The 19,528-nt window shown below is 34.7% G+C and overlaps 1 protein-coding gene across 1 annotated transcript; it reads left to right on the top strand.

The window, feature by feature from the left end:
* The first annotated feature begins 17,726 nt into the window (after nt 1-17,726).
* On the top strand, nt 17,727-18,925 carry LOC115985216 (pentatricopeptide repeat-containing protein At1g12775, mitochondrial-like). The gene is made up of 3 exons (XM_031108182.1): nt 17,727-18,020; nt 18,126-18,278; nt 18,489-18,925. The coding sequence occupies exons 1-3, from the start codon at nt 17,727-17,729 to the stop codon at nt 18,780-18,782; spliced, it is 741 nt and encodes a 246-aa protein (XP_030964042.1). The 3' UTR covers nt 18,783-18,925.
* Nucleotides 18,926-19,528: the final 603 nt, after the last annotated feature.

The following is a 19,528-nucleotide window of genomic DNA, read 5'->3' as shown; positions in this document are numbered from 1 at the left end:
CCTCTCCCATATTTTCCATCCCTCCCCATAATCACTTAGGAAATTATTGGGTAGTCAAGCTGACCTTGTAGTCTTACCCAATAGAAAAACACCAAGTCATTAAAAAGATATTACATAGGCATTAAGTGCCACATCATATATCCACATTAATTGGATATAGCACTGTTAGCGTCCATTCATATAGCAACAATCAAAAGTAAAAATTTATCTAAATCTCCTTGAGCGGCCAACTTTTCTTGGAAAAACTCAAAAGTTTCAAATCTCTATTCACGGAAACACAATTACTACGGATTTTTTTTTTTTTTTTTCAAAATAACACCAATTTTCAAACAATTTTGTTAGTTAGTATTGTTTTCAAACTATTTAGGAAACTAACATCTCGAATCTTTAAGACTTGAGTTCACTGTAGCAACTTGAGTATCACATGCTTGATTTCTATGAAAATTCACGAAAGTAAACAAGCTAACACACAAAAGAAAACCCAGAAATCAAAACTTGAAACACACAAACATAAAGGGGGAATTTGCAGGCTAGCGCAGTAGGGAGAAAAAATATAATAAGTTAACGCATGTTTGTAAGGATTTTGGAAAATAGCATCTCGAGTTTTAAAAACTCGATATTCATGACAAAAATCGACACTTTCAAACTCGAGTTCTACTGCTGTCTTGTATCAATTTAGCCACATAGATCTCGAGTTTATAAGACTCTAGTTTTAAAAACCAAAATCGAGTCTTACATACTTGATTTTTGTCGGACTTGAAGAAAAACAAAACCTAAAGAACGCAGCACCGAAGAAGACGATCTGGTTGGAGAAGAAGGAAGAAGAATAGAGCGATCTGGTGCTGGTGGACGAAGAGACGAAGAATAGAGCAAGAATGCTAGAGCTCCGATTGGACGCGATCTGGTGTTGGCGGACGATCTGATCTTCAGCAACTAGGTTCTTCTCCGTGTTTTCCTTTTCCTTTGCTTTGGATTTTTGATTAATTGATTCTGAGTTTCTGAAATCTGGGTTTTTTTTTTTCCTTTGTCTCGGTCTCGCCCTCTCTGCTTCAGTGGCTTCATCAATCATCAGGTATTGAACTTAAGTGCTTTTGATTTTTGATTACTTGATTCTGAATTTCTGAAATCTGGGTTTTTTTTTTTTCTTTGGTCTCGGTCTCGCCCTTTCGGGCCGTCCTCTGTGCTATGTTTTTTCTTTTCCTCCGTGGATACTGGAACTCGAGTCTCTAAGACTCAAGTTCCACGTGGAATTTTCGTCCAGCTAGAAGTCTGGAACTCGAGTTTTTAAAACTCGATTTGCTATTGAACTCGAGTTTTAAAAACTCGAGATGCTAGTTTTCCACTTTCTTTCCCGGCTGGTCAATTAACAAAATTCTTCTAATAATAAAGTTAAATGGAAAAAAAAATTCCAAACATAAACAAGCAAAAAAAAGAAAAATTATAAAAACAGAAACCGATTAGATATATGTATATACCTTGGAGTACATAAGCAACCTTGGCAGAATCAGAGTTACGAGGAAGAGCAAAACCATTCTTGTCAAGGGCCAACTTGGCAGCACCAATATTCCCGTCACTTTCCTTTCTTCACTTTTCCAAGATAACCCAACCCATCTTCAAAAGCAGAAAATTTTCCCTCATGAAAAGAAAGTGGTTTTCTTTACCACAAAAACAGGCAGATTCAATTCAAGAAAAGGGTCCATTGCCTCCATTCGTCTCTGCCGTGACATTTCGTGCCAGAAGTCCCTCTGTTACCCTCTGTTTGTTTCTCTGTTTCTTTTTTGTGTGTAGTGTGTGTATGCATGTTTCTCTTTCTGCTTCTTGCTTTATTTTTGTTGTTTTCTTGGTGAATGATGAAATGGGTTTGTCGTGGTTTTCTTTTTTCTCAAATGGGTTTTTAATTTTGAAATGCTTTAATTTTTTAATTTTAATTTCCAAGAAAAGGGTTTGAAGATTTTCTCTGGTGAGGGGGTTTTCCTTGCCGCCGTTGGCACGGAAGTCAAGGCCGATGATGCCTATGTCAGAGAAGAAGACTAATTTTTTTTTTTTTTGGTGCCTTCATATGGTTTAGACTAATGCTTTTTTTTTTTTTTTTTGGATTCTGATTTGTTTGAATTGAATTGCAAGTTCCTGTTGATTTGGTTCTTGTTTGTAATGAAAAACTTCTTTTTGGATTTTCTTTGGTCTCTTGCTTATTGGAATTTCCTGGTTCTTGAATGTTATTGATTTTTATTAATTAGACTTTTAAACTTTGTATAATTTTGAATGCCTTTCTTGGTTTTTTATTCTAATTGGTGTGGAATATCCTTTCAAATGTATACGGACTTGAATTAATTTTCATGTTCCTGTTGTTTTAAAAGATTTTTCATTTATTTTCTATGTTTCTCCTCTGAAGTTTGTGTCATATGGATAATTATGTTTCTATGTTTACAACTGATCTTTTTTCAGACTTGACAGCATGGCATTTAAGTTGATTTGTTTGGTTGTGGTGATGGTGGTTATGAGGGAAGCAATAGTGTTGTTGGTGGAGATGATCTATGGGTTTAAATTGGTAGTGATGGAGATAGGTTCTAGATTTTGATGTTAACATATGGCAGTGGTAGGCTATGAAGCACGGGTGCGTTTCGGGACTCGGGTGCGGGTGCGGGTGCGGGTGCGGGACTCGGCAATTTTTGAAAAAGGTGGGTGCGGGTGCGGCAGGACTCGGCGATTAAAAAATTATTAAAAATATTTTTATAATATATGTTTAATATATTACTAAGCATACTTTTACTTTTTCACATTATATAAACAAATATTTTACTAATAATTTATAAACAAATATTTTACTAATATTTATAAACAAATATTTTACTAATATTTAACCAAATATTTATAAACAAATATTTAACCAAATATTTATAAACAAATATAAATATTTATAAACAAATATTTAACCAAATATTTATAAACAAATATTTATAAACAAATATTTTACTAATATTTATAAACAAATATTTTATTAATAATTTATAAACGGTGCGTTTGCACCTTCTTTTTTTTTTTTTTTTTTTTTTTTTTTTTTTTTGAATTTCGGCCGTTTCGGCCGTTTCGGCCGTTTCGGCCGATACAGGCCGATACGGCCGATACAGGCCGAGTCGGCCCGATTTCGGCCGCGTCGGCGCCGATTTCGGCCGTATCGGCGCCGAACTGAGCCGCGTCGGCCCGCGTCGGGCCGAATCGGTAAATGCCACGTGGCGGGACGCGGCACGACGCGGCACGGACGCGCGGTCTGCGGCGTCCCTCCCGCGTCGCCGCGTCCCGCCGCGTCGGACGCGGGTGCGCGCCCCTGGGAGCCGCGTCCGTGCATCCCAGGTGGTAGGTGAAGTAGATGGGTGGAGTTGGTCAAAACGCAAAGAGCTTTGCTTTGAGAAAAAGAAAAATGAAGTCATATCCAAATTGCAATCCTTTCATGCACCAGACATTGAAAAAGATATATTATGTCCCTTAATATGACATCTTATTTGTCAAAAGGGGATTTGAAGTATGTTGTTTTAAATTTTTCCTGAATTCACTGTATGTTATGGATTTCTCTTAAGATCCACACAAGAGGCATCCAAATTAAAGACCTAAAAGAAGGTGAAAAACCTGATACCTAATATCTGTAACCAATAGGAAATTCAAAGATAAATTTCCATCTATGTGAATTGAAATTGTGTTGATTACATTTCATCAAACATGTGGAGTGCTCAGCATTTATAATATGAATGTATGTATGCATGTAACTTTTAATTTTTCTGTAGTTGGTAAATTGTCAGTTTCTATTTTTGTAATTTGTTCATTTCTTATAAATTTCCTTTCCCACTTGGAAAAGATTTTGTGCTTCCAATGACCAGAAAATAGAGGTCTTTTGAGATTCTAATGCTTTTATTTTGGTGAGTAAATAGTCATTATAAAAATTGAAAGTAAAGCTACCCGAATAAATGGTACATGTACACAGGCAAAGCTACAAGCAGTCTAGAAAGCATTTGATTCTAATGCTTTTATTCTTAAGTATTGGACTTACTGGCTCATTCATTGTGCATTCAAATGACATTAAGGCTGTGTTTGGTTTATGTAAAATATTTTCCGGAAATGCTATTTTCGGGAAAGGAAAATATTTTCAAGTGTTTGGTTGCATTCCAAAAAATGCTTTGAAAAATATTTTCTAGTGTTTGATTGTGTTGTTGAAAATAATATAGAAAACACATTTTCTTCTTGTTCCTCATATTTTCTCAGCTTCCAAACAAATATATAATACCATTTCTCAATAGATAAACACATAAACAAAACCCAACCAAAAAAAATCCATCAAATCCGGTCAAATGCATCAAAACCCAACCATTTCTCAATTGCGATCTCAGTGCGATTGGTGCGATCGGTGCCGTCTTAGTGCGATCTCGACGAAGTCGAATGCGTGATCTGGGCTCTGGGTTCGTCGGCGAAGTCGAAGGGTGCGATCTGGGTGCGATTCGAAGTTGAAGTCGAAGGGTGCGAAGTCGAAGGGCTCTGGGTTCGCCGGCGAAGTCGAAGGTTGTGATCTGGGTGCGATTCGAAGTCGAAGTCGAACGGCGAAGTCGAAGGGTGAGATTCGAAGTCGAAGTCGAAGGGCTCTGGGCTCTGGGTGCGATCTCTCTGGCCGGAGCTTGGCTGGCCGGAGGGGTGTGCTCTCTCCCTCTCTCTTCTTCCTCTCTCTCTCTCTCTCTCTGCGCGTGGGCGCGATCTCACTCTCACTCAGCTCTCTATCTCTATTTTCCAGAAAATGATATTTGAAGGTAAAATAAAAAAGGAAATCATTTTACACCCCAACACACGGTCAACTGAAAAGCATTTCCGGAAAATTTATTTTCCATGCGCAACCAAACACCCGCATTTACGGAAAAGCATTTCCAGAAGTGATTTTCATCCAAAACAAACACAGCCTAATATGCACACATTGGTGCTTAATAACCTACTTGGTGTGTGTGTGTACTTTTCCAGGGGCTGCTGTAACACATGCAGAGTTGGCTGTAGAGGCTGGTTTGCCTAGTGGTGTCTTAAATATACTTCATGGCAGCAATGTAAGGCTTCTAATAATTGTTTATCAGGTTTTGTTCACACTATTAATACCTTCCTTGAGCATGAGTATATGCAATTGATCTTTACATTAAAGCCATCAGTTTTTCCAATTGAATACTTTACAAAATTGTGTACTTCTCTTTGGTCTATCATATGCCTTATGAGGAACATGGTTTTATCTTCATGCTCAACCAAACTTGTTTGATTTTGATGCTTTTATGATGCTATCTGCCTTATCACAAATGGATTTTTTTTTTTTTTTTTTTTTTTCTCTTTTTCTATCATCTTTTAGCTTTTCACTTTCTTGACTTGGGACAGGAAATTGTTAATGCTATTTGTGATGATGATGTTAAAGCTATCTCATTTGCTGGTCTGAATGTGGTAAGTTATTCCTTAGTGTTGACAATGATACCAGTTGCAATTTATCACTTCTATTTGGAGTTTTTTGTTCTTTCTTCATTGATAAAAGAGTATGTCATTTGATCTATGCACATCTGACAATGAGCAACATGGTTGTTTTAGGCTGGTAATCTTGACATTGATGTTGGTCATACCATAGGTCTTTTACTTCAGATTGTTTATCAGTTATTGATTTATTGTTCAAAGGCAGGCACTTACGTATATGCAAGAGCATCAGCAAAAGGGAAGCATATCCAGGTACTATTCATGCATATGCTTTGGTAACAAGCCTAAAGTTTCTCAAGCATTGTGGTTGCTGTTTTATTAATGCAGTAGTTGAAGTCTATGAAAATTGGCTGGCTGAATGTTGTCTTCAGTCCAATGTTGGAGCAAAAAATCATGCAGTTGTCATGCCTGATGCAAGCATGGATGCTACTTCAAATGCACTAGTCGCTGCTGGTTTCGGTGCTGCAGGACAAAAGTTCATGGCACTTAGCACAGTTGTTTTAAGAAAATGTATCTGAACTGTTCTGATCATATAGATTTTAGAGATCAAAACCTTTCTTTCATAGTTTTATCTTTGAAGATTATCCGTCTGGAATTTTTGTTATTTTCCATTTTGTATTGATTATATATATTATTAAATGTTTGTTTCTCCAACTGCAGTTGATAGACAAGTATCCAAGCAAGGCAATTTCCCTGTTCTGGTCTGCCATAAATGCAATTGTGATGAAACGATTGGATTAATATGATGGGCAATTGAGGTTATCAAATCTTTTCGTCTTCTCTGCCCTTATGATTCTCAGGAATCTCTTTACAATATGTTAGTTGAACTCTACAAGGTAAAACTTAAACCAGTTTTATCCAATAAATAGTTTCTTATATTTTACTTGCTATTCTTTGTCATTTGCCGTTTAGCTAGTTACTTATATTTCATCACCTTTGAAAGGTTAGTTGGGGAAATGCTTGTAACAACTATAAAGGTTTAGGGATAAGATACTAGATCTTGTTGGTGCAGAGATGGGAAACATATGATTCATAACATGACGTGATTGCATGTAATTAAGCTTACTGGAAATTATAAGTTGACACCTATTTATCTCTTTTATTAAAAAAAAGTTGACACCAATTTATATTATGCTTACTGTTGTTGTCTGGGATGCACGGACGCGGCTCCCAGGGGCGCGCACCCGCGTCCGACGCGGCGGGACGCGGCGACGCGGGAGGGACGCCGCAGACCGCGCGTCCGTGCCGCGTCGTGCCGCGTCCCGCCACGTGGCATTTACCGATTCGGCCCGACGCGGGCCGACGCGGCTCAGTTCGGCGCCGATACGGCCGAAATCGGCGCCGACGCGGCCGAAATCGGGCCGACTCGGCCTGTATCGGCCGTATCGGCCTGTATCGGCCGAAACGGCCGAAACGGCCGAAACGGCCGAAATTCAAAAAAAAAAAAAAAAAAAAAAAAAAAAAAAGAAGGTGCAAACGCACCGTTTATAAATTATTAATAAAATATTTGTTTAAATATTAGTGTTTATAAATTTGTTTAATATTTAATATTTGTTTATATAAGTTTATAAATATTAAATATTTGTTAAATATTTATAAATATATTGTTTATAAATTATTAGTAAAATATTTGTTTATATAATGTGAAAAAGTAAAAGTATGCTTAGTAATATATTAAACATATATTATAAAAATATTTTTAATAATTTTTTAATCGCCGAGTCCTGCCGCACCCGCACCCACCTTTTTCAAAAATTGCCGAGTCCCGCACCCGCACCCGCACCCGCACCCGAGTCCCGAAACGCACCCGTGCTTCATAGGTTGTTGTAACCTTTTTGGTCTTGATGATTTGTTAAAACTTAAAAGTAAGCAATGAATAACAGAAAATTTGAATCCTGTAGTCATCATTACTAAAAAAGAATACCGAAAATGAAAATTCCAAATGACTGCGATTGTTGAACTTTATTTTATTTTTCATTTTTAATTTCAGAATTGGATACCTTAATGTCTATTGTTGGGAGTGGAATTGATCTTTAAGGTTGTGATTGAATGAAGAATTGAGAAATTTTTAGAATTTCCAAATTGAAGGGATTTAAATTGATGGGAATTTTAATCTCATTGATCTAAATCTCTATTGTTTAGATAAGTATAATTAAGAATTTAGAAATTAGAGTAGTATAATCTTTTCAATGATGATGGTAGGCAGTGATTTGGTGATTATGGTAGTATGGTGGAGGATATTATGGCAAGTGGCACAGGTAGCAACACGTGATGGTGGTGGCATTGGTGGTGGTGGTAGCATTGACTGTGGTGGTGATGGTATTGGCATTAGCAACGGCAGTGGTAATGATGTGAAAAGCAATGGTGGGTTGTTTAAGATAATTATGGTGGTAGAAATTTGAACAACGACAACTTCTTCCACGATTTTTTCATTTGGGGCTTTGTACATTCCTCCATGGAATTTGAACTAGGGGTATGGATATTTGAAAACCAAGTTCACTCTATTGTTAAAGCAAACAAGCGAAAACAATGGTGGAGATTCCAAAATTGCAACCGAGTAAAATCCTACATAAAAATCTCTCATTATTGAAATTCCAACTCTGAAAGTAACTAGACCTAAAAGAACAACCTTCAACACCACTCCCACCATTGTTACATGTTTCAACTCACCATAATACTATCAGCCATACCACTCTGGCCCTACTGCCTTTATCATATGTCTGTACACCACCTCTTAACTGCCACATCAATTCCCTTTTGCCACCACCTCTTAGCAGCCCAATTAGAGAAAATGCATGTGTTGTGCTGCTTCTGCACTTATCTTTCACCATTGCATAATACCAACCCAGCAGAACTCATCCATTAGTTATGTGAATTAATTGAGTTTCAGCTAAAAATGTCTTCTCAGTCCTCACTGAAAAAAATGTCCGGGTCACGGCCACAAGGGGAGCAATTTCTAGTTATATGGGCAGTTCCTCAGCTTCATGATATTGATGAATTAGCAAAGAAGGTTGATCCCTCAATAAAAGGAGCATGTCCTATGAAGTTGTTATTACGTTTTGCTTATATTATTTCCTCATGTGTACAGGGGAGGTATTTCTGCACACTTAGTACACGGGGTGTTTCTGGAAATTTTTAAAGTTCTGTATGAACTATTTGGCGTGCTGTCTGTACTTTCTCCTGGCCTTTGAATTCTCCACTATTGTTTTTGTCTATGAGAAACAGATAATTTTTTTTTTTTTTTTTTTGGCATGAAAATTGCAATACAAGTTAAACGAAACACTTTCATCATAAATGTTTCTCACCTTGAGTTCCTAATAAATATTTTGCATTTAATTTAGCTGTAAATTAAAAACTTCTTTGTTTGCCTAGAGCTATAAGTCACCTAATATCCATTCTTTTGCTGCGAGAGCCAGAATTCAGGCCATCCATGTCTGAAATTGTCCAAAAACTCTTATAAATGATTTAGATGGATCCTTTCAAATGAGGAATTATCTTAATTAGGAAACTAAAGAGGAGCATGCAGTGGTTGCAAATTTGTTATTATAGTTGCTTTCTAGAGGGAAGTATCTACATAACTGAAGCCTCTTAACATAATTTACAACTCATTACTTCTTATTGGCATGAAGGTGCTAATGTAATTGTTTTATAACTATTTTGTGAATGCTGCTTAGCTAGTAATTATTTATTGTGTAGAAATGTTTAAGACTCAATTTTGTGTTCAATTTTATATATTATATATCTATTTGTTTGACTTTGTCCATGTTAAGCTGGCTTGAGCGATATGGCTTGTGTTCAATTTGGTGTTGATGACCAATTTGAGCTATCTGGCTCTTGACTGTAATTGATAAGAATGTGCGCTAAACAATTCTGGTTTTCAAGTCCCTTGAAAGGTTTATATGAGCTAATTTGAATGCTCCTATGAAGTTGTTATCATGTTTTGCTGATATTTTTTTTCCTTATGTGTACAGGTAAGGTATTTCTGCACACCTAGTATACGGGATGGTTCTGGAATTTTTTAAAGATCTGTATGAACTATTTGGTATGCTCTGTACTTTTTCCTGGCCTTTGAATTCTCCACTATTGTTTTTGTCTAGGAGAAACAGATATATATATATCTATATATATATATATATATATTTGCATGAGAATTGCAATTCCCTCTTGGTGCACAAGTAGCATTTTATGTCCCATTGGATTAGATTTGCTAATGAAGTAGCATGGTTTAAAGTCAAAGCAATTGTAAACTCTTTTTCTTAAGTTGGAATTAATCTACTCTATCTTTTTTCTTCTTTAAGGTTGTCAAATATCTACACTTGAATCAAACCCCTTTCTTGTATGTTATTGGTTCAAAGTTTAATATTTCTTTATGATGCTCTAACCTATCAGATTTTATGTTTTGTTAGCCCCTGTAGCCCTCTGTTGATGTTCAGTTGAGACTGGTGGAAATAATAAAGATTTCTCATTATTTATGCATATGTCCACTTGCTTTGATGGTTGTCATGTTCCTAATTAGCTGTTGATTTATATTCATGCATATATATTCATATTCTATTGATTTTGTTTTACATAATAGTATAATTAAGATTGATTTACACATGAAATCATTTATCCTTTCAAATGTTTTATGATGCTTTTGAGTCTAGAGTTTGACAGGACTTGAAATAAATTGAAATTGTAGTCTTTATGAAAATATATTGAAACAATGCCTTAGATGGTCATTATGTACTGAATTAGTTGTTGAATCTAATTAGTTGATTCAGATTCATGCAATGCATATTTATATTCTATTGATGCCATTTCATATAATAGTATATAGTTAAGATTGATTTACACATGATACCATTTCTCCTTTTTAAAGTTATATAATCCTTATGACCTTTTCGATTCATGTGTGCATCTAATCTGCATTATGGATGACAGAATTGGTTGTTGAGACAAGATGCTGGGTGAATTAAATGTCCACTTAGAAGTGATTAGCAAACAGAATCCTACCTCTTGGCAAGATGTGGCAGGTGTCTCGGTCTACTGCAAACATATGAAACACCATTGTGAGGAACCACATCCCCAAGACACTAAATTTAATATGTGGTAGCTGTGTTACAGCATGTCTAACTAATGTTAATGACATTCAAATTGCCATATCTTCCGCTTCAACAATCTTATGTTGTATTTCTTTGATCACTGGGTATATTGTAAACTTCTTTGTGCAAGATTGAAATTAGTTCTTCGACAGTTGGTGACAAAAAATCTAAAGTTATTTTTACTGAAACGTATATTTGAGCCCATCAGTCCATGAAGTGTTTATGGTTTTGTCTAAACAACCTAAGGCCTAAGGGTATTTAAACATGTTCTCATCAGCCTATTATCAAACCTAGCTTGCTAGAGGCATTGTAGATTTTGTGAATTGGATAGAGGAAATTCCTTTTATTATTGCGCATGTTTTAGCTCAAGACATCATGTTTTTATAATCTTCTAAATGAATTTTCAATCTTTTTGCAAATTTAAAAAAAAAAAAAAAAAGTTTCAAGAAATTGAAAATTTTTAATCTGACAAAAACTACATTACCAAAAATTTTAATGTTTACTTTAATTGTTTTAATCATCAATCATAATTTTTTATTTTAATATAAGACTTGCATACTACAGCTTCTTTATCATGTAGCTCAAATTTTAAAATAACAGGAACCAAATTAATTGCTATCAAAATGTAGGGGTCAAATTGACACTGACAACAAAATTTGTATGTACCAAAAAATTACGAAAAATGTTTGTAACTTAATTGTAGTCACTTCTTTCACAAATAGACTAGTTAATACCGTATTATTTCAAGAGAGCTGCACATACATCATAATAGTAGGTCCATCATTGCCTTCGTGAGTAAAAACAACTTAGAAGACAGCCAAACCCCACCTTCTAGCCCAAACATTTAACATAATTTGTTTTAAAAAAAGGCAATGCCCAGTGTTTTAGTCCTAGAAAAGCAGGATCCTAGTTGGATACCATCCTAATTTCAGCATTCTAGTGGCTGCTTTCATGGTTGCCAAGATTAGGGGTGTCCACGGGTTGAGCCGGGTCGGTTTTCGACCCAGCTTGAACCCGACCTGCAGGCGTCGGGTGGACAGAAGAGTGACCCGAAACTGACCGCCGGCGTCGATCGGTCGAGTTGGTTTTGGGTTTGGGTGGAGATCGGGTCTGTTCGGGTGGAGATCAGGTCGTCGTCGGAGCTACAAAATCATCGCCGGAGTTGCAAATCATCGTTGGAATCTGCAAATCATCGTCGGAAAATGTAAAAACTCACCAGATCTGCATCAAAATCGCCGAAATCTGTACCAAAATCGCTGGAATCTACTGGGAATGGCCGGATCTAGCTAAATCTCACTAAATATGGTTGAGAACTCGTTGGATCTCCTCGGATTTGAGTGTGATTTCGCCGGATTTGTATTTTACCTTGGTCGAGTCGGGTGGCTCAAGTTTTGGAGAAGAAAACCTATGACTCAACCCGCCGACGTCGGGCTTTGGGCGTGGAAACCCGAAATCGACCGACGAGAGTGTCGGTTCGGGCTGAACTCAGGTGGAGATCGGGTAGGTTGGTTGGTCCGGCGGGTCACGGTCAGGTCTGGACACCCCTAACCAAGATAGTGGGAAGGGTAAAAGTTTTTTATGTTGGAGTCTTTTGGGGTTGGAAAATGAGTTTGAAATCTATTTCTTGACAACATAATGGAAGATGATTAAAGTTTTGTGCTACTCAATTTGCCACAATTGTGCAGGATATGTGATGAAACCTTTTTGGTGGTAAATAGAAATGTGACAGAGATTGAATGACTGATTCCTATGAAAATATATTGAATTCCATGGCTTCTAGTTGACTCCATGGTTTTGCTGATAAGACACCCTAGAAATGAAGTGCAATTTTTTTTTTTTTTTTTTTTTTTTTGAGATAGTTACAATATGACTACTAATCTTGCAATTCGAATTCTTGCCTTCCTACACCTTTAAGCACTTTGTGCATGGGAGGTGCTAAAATTCAACCCAAAACCTTCACAAGAGCTGGCATTAACAATGTTTACCCGTACAGGGCACGAAGGTTCAAATGCCATAGCCACATAGAGTTACCATGATGAAAAACATTGAAATTAAAATTGGAAAATTCCAAGCCAGCTTTATCATTTTTTTGAAAAGCGAGGACTTGCATGGTATAGTAAATATAATTATGGTGTAGGAGCCAGGAGTTACAAGTAAGCTCAAAATGCTACAAGATGGTATCTATTAACTTTGACAATCAAAAATGAAAATTCAAAGGATAAATATAAATATATATATATATTTATAGAAATGGAAAACATCTATTAAATTTCAAGAAATCACTTTCCAGAACTTTTATTACATATTGTAGTGACTCATTATCCTCACAAATTAAACTTGCTAAAGGATGAAGCTTTTCATATTCAGTAGCAAATTTTCATTTTCCATTATGCTGAACTTCCAAGGGTGTTAAAGTTTTGTTTACCCGGAAAGCTCTAGCCTATATTCTATATTCTACTTCATGTACATATATACGAGCAGTAAATGTCAACAACTTCTTATAGTGAAATTTCTTGATGTTAATTTTTTTTTTCCTGGTTCTGTTATTGATGTTGATTGTAAAGAAACCCAAGAACCATATTTTTAAGCATCTCCACGCTATTTTATTTATTGGTAAGTTACACACAAACATAGTGTGTCTTGAACCCATGACCCACTCCATCTTACTCTAATAAGATGAGATTTTGGTACTACACTTACTATATAATGTTCACTACCTAATTATATAAAGGGTAAAACTCAAGTACACTACATTAAATTTCTATAATGTAGGAGAATCTAAAATAATGTTCATTTTGAGCTACTCTAAAGTGATTCTTTTAGGAACTAATTTTTCTATCACACAACATTTGGCCCCAAATTTATAAATCATTTACATCCTTTAAAATCCCCAAAACGCATTCATTAGACAATAAACACCAACTCCTATTTATAAATAATAACAATTTTTTTTTTTTATAATCAATTTTTAAAGAATAAGAACACCAAATCGAAAGTCATATTTACTGAAACATAAATCTGGCCCCATCAGTCCATGAAGTGATTATAGTTTCATCTAAACAAATTTGTTTTATTATTATTGAGCATGTTTAGCTCATGAGGCAATGGTTTTATTCCATCTAAATTAAAATTTAAAATACAATCTTTCCATTAAAAAAAGAAGTTTCAAGAAATTGAAAAATTTTATTCTATCCAAAATCTTATTACCAAAAATTTTAAGAAATTAAAATAAATTTTATATTTATTTTGATTGTTAAATTCATCTATCATAATTTTGTATTTTTAATAAATGAGGACAATGCATCTAGGCCGCCTATGGACACACCAATCCACGGAGTGAAGTTGAGAGAAAGAGAAGGAAAGTCAAAGAATTGAATTGAATTGAATTTTACTGTTTGAGTTGTTTGGTTTTGTATGTATGTGAACTGAAAAGGAGAATAAGTTTATATCTTGGTTAGCTAAATGGTTAGAATAGGCTCACTAATCACTATATTGAATTTTCATTTGGATTGTAGTGGGGTTGGTCATATTAGATTTGGGAAAACATATTCCTTGGCAATTAGCTACAATGATGGATGCTACATCCCAATTTCTTGTATAATACTATTGAGATATTGTTTTCGTTCATAGCACATTATGGGAGAAATTTGAAACCAAATTTATGTCAATCCTGGGAGAAATGTACCTTCATAACACCAAAAATTATAAATGTATGTGAATGTATCTGGATCTGAGTTTTGCATATAGATATGGAATTGTATGTGTAGTTTTGGGAAAAATTATGGGCTTTTTGCATTTTACATTGCAAATTAAATGTTTTCTTTAGAAAACCATTTGGATTTGTGCTTTGTTCAACATGTATTTTGTTTTGCTTTTGCAAATTTAATGATTTGACTTAGTGATTATTAAGTTGTAATAGACTTTGCCAATCTAAACCTTATGTTTTAAAGAAATGTTTGAAGTTTTGGACTCTAGTTACTAACAAGAAGATATCATTTGTCTTTATAATGTGCAATACACATGACTCACTTAACCCAACCAATCAAATCAATCATGTGTATTACACACGTCATCTTTTTATTGCTACCAAACGTTTTCAGAAAGAAATTGGAGGTATTGTGCATATCAGATTCCTTCAGCCATTCAAAATAGTAAGTTAGGCACGTTTTCAAATAATTAAGAAAACTAACATCTCGAGTTTTAGAAACTCGAGATCCATATTATAACTCGAGTCCAAAAGACTCGTTTTGGATCTCGAGTTTTTAAAACTCGATTTCCATGCAAAAAAATTTCACCTATAGTGGCGTTTTTAAGCCTTACAGTGACGTTTTAAAGCCCTATAGCGGCGTTTTTCTGCAAAAAAAATTTTATAAGTACAGGTTTAGGGGTCCTATAGTGGCGTTTTTAAGATCTATAGTGACGTTTTACAGACCTATAGCGGCGTTTTTTCTCAATTAATGGAAATCAAGTTTTTAAAACTCGATTTTCAGCCTGATTTTTTTCCAACTTTAACGTAATCCACTTACAAATCGAGACTTAAAAACTCGATTTTTATCTTGGAACTCGAGTTTTAGACACTCGAGATGCTAGTTTTCAAAATTGTTTTAAAATGTGACAATTAACTAAATTTTTTAATATTTATTGTTATTTAGAAAAAAAATTCAAAGAAATTGTGCTGTCAACTTTTATTTGATAACCTTTTATCTATTAATTTTATATATTTATTCTTAAACAATAATAAAAGAAATCCTCTAAACCCGTGCTTATGTAAAGGGGGTATGTCACAATATTTAGTAGTAATAAAATATACACTTCCACAAAATAACATTATACTTAATTGAAAGTATTTAAAAACTCTAAAAACTAAGAACACAATAGATATAATTGAGAAATTTAACATGGTCAATAAAATTGTACTTTCATTCAAACTCTCATGCCCATCAATTCTAAAAATAAGTTAAAATGAAACTATCTTTTCCAACTATGCTATTGGTGTGTTTAGAAACTTTTCTTTTTTAATTTGAATATAATAAAAAGTTGAGAGGTGTGTTTTTTGAAAAAAAATATTTAATAACAAAATACCACATATATATATATATATTTTAAATTTGAAATAAGACCCTCTGAATTAACTTTTATATGGCTGCTAAAATTCTAAAGTAACCCAACTTTGAGAAGTATGGAATAACAAAGTTGGCAGGTGAAGTACTTGGAGGGTGACCATAATTATTAAAAAAAATGACAATGACATCCTATAATAATTTTTTAATAATCTATAAACGGTGACCTTAATTATATTATCAATTGAAAAGTAGATGTTAATAAAACTTAAATATAAAATATTAATTAGTTTCCAAAAAAATATATTAACTAGTAATTTTGTACTTCAAAAAGTATGAAAATGGCTTCAATAAAAAAAATTATAATATAGAAAATTAAATAAATATTATTTAAATGATATTCAACAAAAAAAAATAAGTACATATTTATCCCTCAAACTATATGCAGCTAGTCTTGGTGAAAAGTTTCAATTAAAGTTGGTAAAAACACTAGCCATAAAAGAATATATTGATGCACAAATTTATAATTTTACATAAATACAAATTATTCGTAGTCTCTTTTCAAGATAAAAAAATTTATTAGTAAATAGTGGATAGGAGGAAATGTGGTTTGAGCCACAAACATAAAATACCACAAAAGAAACCATTACAATTAAACTTATCATTTGAACCCCACCTCTTTCACAACTTAGTACTTAAAGCATATACCAATTCATAAGTTTCAAGTTTCAACTTATTAATATGTTTTACTATTATAGGTTTTGGATAAAGAGGTCAGTAAATGTGATAGTAAACACACCAAATAAATTAATTATAAAATATTCGTCTTTTTGATAATAATGAAGTTAGGAAATATATATACCCTACATGAGCCTAAATGAGGCTTCTAGTTGCTAAGACTAGCATTCCTCATTTGATAATTAAAAAATATATATTTTTAGATTTTCTCTCAATTTTGACTTTAATTATATATACATAGATTACAATTACATATATATGAGTTCAAATTATATTTGGTGTAAGAGTTATACATTTTTCAAGTCATAGATGAGTTTTACATTTTTTTTTAATTTTAGTTTTTTTTATATACACATAAGTTTACTATTCTTTTTTTTTTCTTTATTGGGTTTTTGGCTTTTTTTTTTTAAATTTTATATTATCCTCATCATTTTTTGCACAACATGAACAAAAATTTCAAAAAGATTTAGATAGAACACTCGTGCAGTAAAACAAAATATGTCTAACCCTACAATTTTTTTTTTTTTTTTTAGGGGTAAAAAAGGGGATTCCTTCCTTCCTTTTCTTCTCTCTAGCTTCATTTTATTTTTTCCTTTTTCTCAATTGCCGTTCATTCCACTCTTCTTCCACTTCCGAGCCCCCAAAACTCAAGACAGCTCTTCACTTAAAATAACGATCTCAAGAGCGAAGCAGAAAAACCCAAACCCAAAAATCACAATCTTGGCCACTCCACCACCATGATTTCTCCTTTCGAAGCAAAGCCGAAACCAAACTCGACCCACCCAAGTTGGTAGCTGAGACTGTGTGTCGTCATTGTGAAATGGGTAAATCAACATCCTCTCTTCTTTTTATATGCAATCATTTGATTATTAGAGTAGTAAGCCTTCCATTTCCATTTCATGCTTTTACTTCTTATCCTTATTGTTCTACTATTAGAGAAAATGCGAAAACCCCATATCAGAATCGGAATCAGTTGTTGAAATCTATGAGAGATCACTGCAAATCTCGAACCATTAAGAATCTTGATCATGCCTTAGGTCTGTTTGATACAATGCTTCACATGCACCCTTTGCCTTCCATTGTGGATTTTAATCACATGTTTGGTTCCATTGCAAGAATGAAGCATTACTCCGTAGTCATTACTCTAATTCAACGAATGGAATCATTTGGAATCTCTCCCGATGTTTATACTCTCAATGTTTTGGTTAATTGCTACTGCCATCTGAACCTGGTCAATTTTGGTTTCTCTGTCTTAGCAACAATTTTGAAACTTGGTTATCTGCCTACCTAACCTACTCTAAACACTCTTCTTAAAGGTCTCTGTCTTCAAGGTAATATTTCTGGAGTTGTGAGGTTGGTAGAGGAAATGGAGAACAAAGGGTACCAACCTAATGCAATTACTTGTGGGACGATAATAAACAGTATGTGTAAGAATGGCCAAACTGGTGTGGCTATTAAGTTGCTCAAGAAGCTTGAAAAAGGGAATTCTGAACTAAATGTGGTGCTCTATAGCATGGTCATTAACAGTTTATGTAAGGACAGATTGGTAACTGAGGATTTGAACCTTTTATCTGAAATGATGAGTAAAGGCATTCAACCAAACATTGTCACTTACAATTCCTTAGTTCAAGGCCTATGCAATTTTGGCCGGTGGAGGGAGGCAAAAGAAGTTTTTGATGTGATGATTCAAAGGGGCATTGATCCTAACATAGTCACTTACAATTCCTTAGTTCAAGGCCTATGCAATTTTGGCCGGTGGAGGGAGGCGACTACTTTGTTGAATGAGATGGGGCAAAGGAAGGTCATGCCAAATGTACGAACATTTAGCATATTGGTGGACACACTTTGCAAGGAAGGGATGTTGACTGAGGCAAAAGAAGTTTTTGATGTGATGATTCAAAGAGGCATTGATCCTAACATTGTCACTTACAATTCCTTAGTTCAAGGCCTATGCAATTTTGGCCAGTGGAGGGAGGCGACTACTTTGTTGAATGAGATGGGGCAAAGGAAGGTCATGCCAGATGTACAAACATTTAGCATATTGGTGGACACACTTTGCAAGGAAGGGATGTTGATTGAGGCAAAAGAAGTTTTTGATGTGATGATTCAAAAAGGCATTGACCCTAACATAGTCACTTACAATTCTTTTATTGATGGTTATTGTTTGCAAAACAAACTGGATGAGGCAGTTAAGACGTTTAATATGATGGTTGAGAAGGGTTGTTCACCCAATGTGGTTAGCTATAACATATTGATCAATGGATATTGCAAAAGTAAAAAAATTGATGAGGCAAAGCGTCTGTTTCATGAAATGTCCAACAAGGGAATGATTCCTAATGTAGTGACTTACAACACTCTTATAGGTGGGTTATGTCGAGTGGAGAGAGTCCAGACTACACTAGAGCTATTCAATACAATGTGAGCTTGTGGCCAACATCCAGATCCCCTAACCTATGCCACCCTGTTAGATGGCTTTTTTAAGAATAGACGAATTGCTGAGGCAATGGCATTGTTTCTGGAGATGGAAGAAAAAAAGTTGGACCACAATATTGTGTTTTACAACATCTTGATTGATTTTTTCTGCAATGTTAGGGAACTTACAACTACAAGAGAAATCTTCTTCAAAGGCATTTTTGAGTATTTTCACGTTTTTCATCAAAAACTTCTTTAGAGTCATTTTCGGGAGAAGCTCGTGACTAAGCTCTTCTCGCGAAAATGGGTTAAGGCAAAATATGAAAACACAAAATTCAGACAGAGACTTTTGCGACTATCTCACGACTGTTTCGCGAGTAAAGTCTACCCACGAAAAGTTTTGTGCTTCAGATGATTTTTCATGAGTAACTTCGCGAGTATGTAACCCGTGAAAAATGCGTGTTTTCAATTTTAAAGGGTTGATGTGACAGATTTTCAAACACACTCTAGTTTCTAGAGATGGTAATTTTTGCCCGACCCACGGGTACCTGGCTCAGCCCAACCCTAATGGGCCAGATTTTATCTGGTTCGATAAGGAATAGGGTCAGGTTTGGATCTTAAAAAAAAAATCGAATTAGGTCCGGGTTTTTATGAAAACTCGGCCCGAAAACGGACCCAACTTGACCTGGTTATATATATAACTACTAATATACCCTCATATATATATATATATATATATATTGTTATAAACCCTAA

Source organism: Quercus lobata, chromosome 4, assembly GCF_001633185.2.
Source record: "Quercus lobata isolate SW786 chromosome 4, ValleyOak3.0 Primary Assembly, whole genome shotgun sequence".
NCBI lineage: Eukaryota > Viridiplantae > Streptophyta > Magnoliopsida > Fagales > Fagaceae > Quercus > Quercus lobata.
The sequence above is the reverse complement of the archived record's forward strand: the minus strand, read 5'-3'. Positions and strand labels throughout refer to the sequence as shown.

Excerpts from the sequence above, each read along its gene's own strand:
- LOC115985216 (XM_031108182.1), top strand. The coding sequence starts at position 17,727 with ATGGAGAACAAAGGGTACCAACCTAATGCAATTACTTGTGGGACGATA. Across the intron at positions 18,021-18,125 it reads ATTTTGGCCGGTGGAGGGAG|GCGACTACTTTGTTGAATGA; the intron begins GCAAAAGAAGTT and ends CGGTGGAGGGAG. Across the intron at positions 18,279-18,488 it reads AAAGAGGCATTGATCCTAAC|ATAGTCACTTACAATTCTTT; the intron begins ATTGTCACTTAC and ends ATTGACCCTAAC.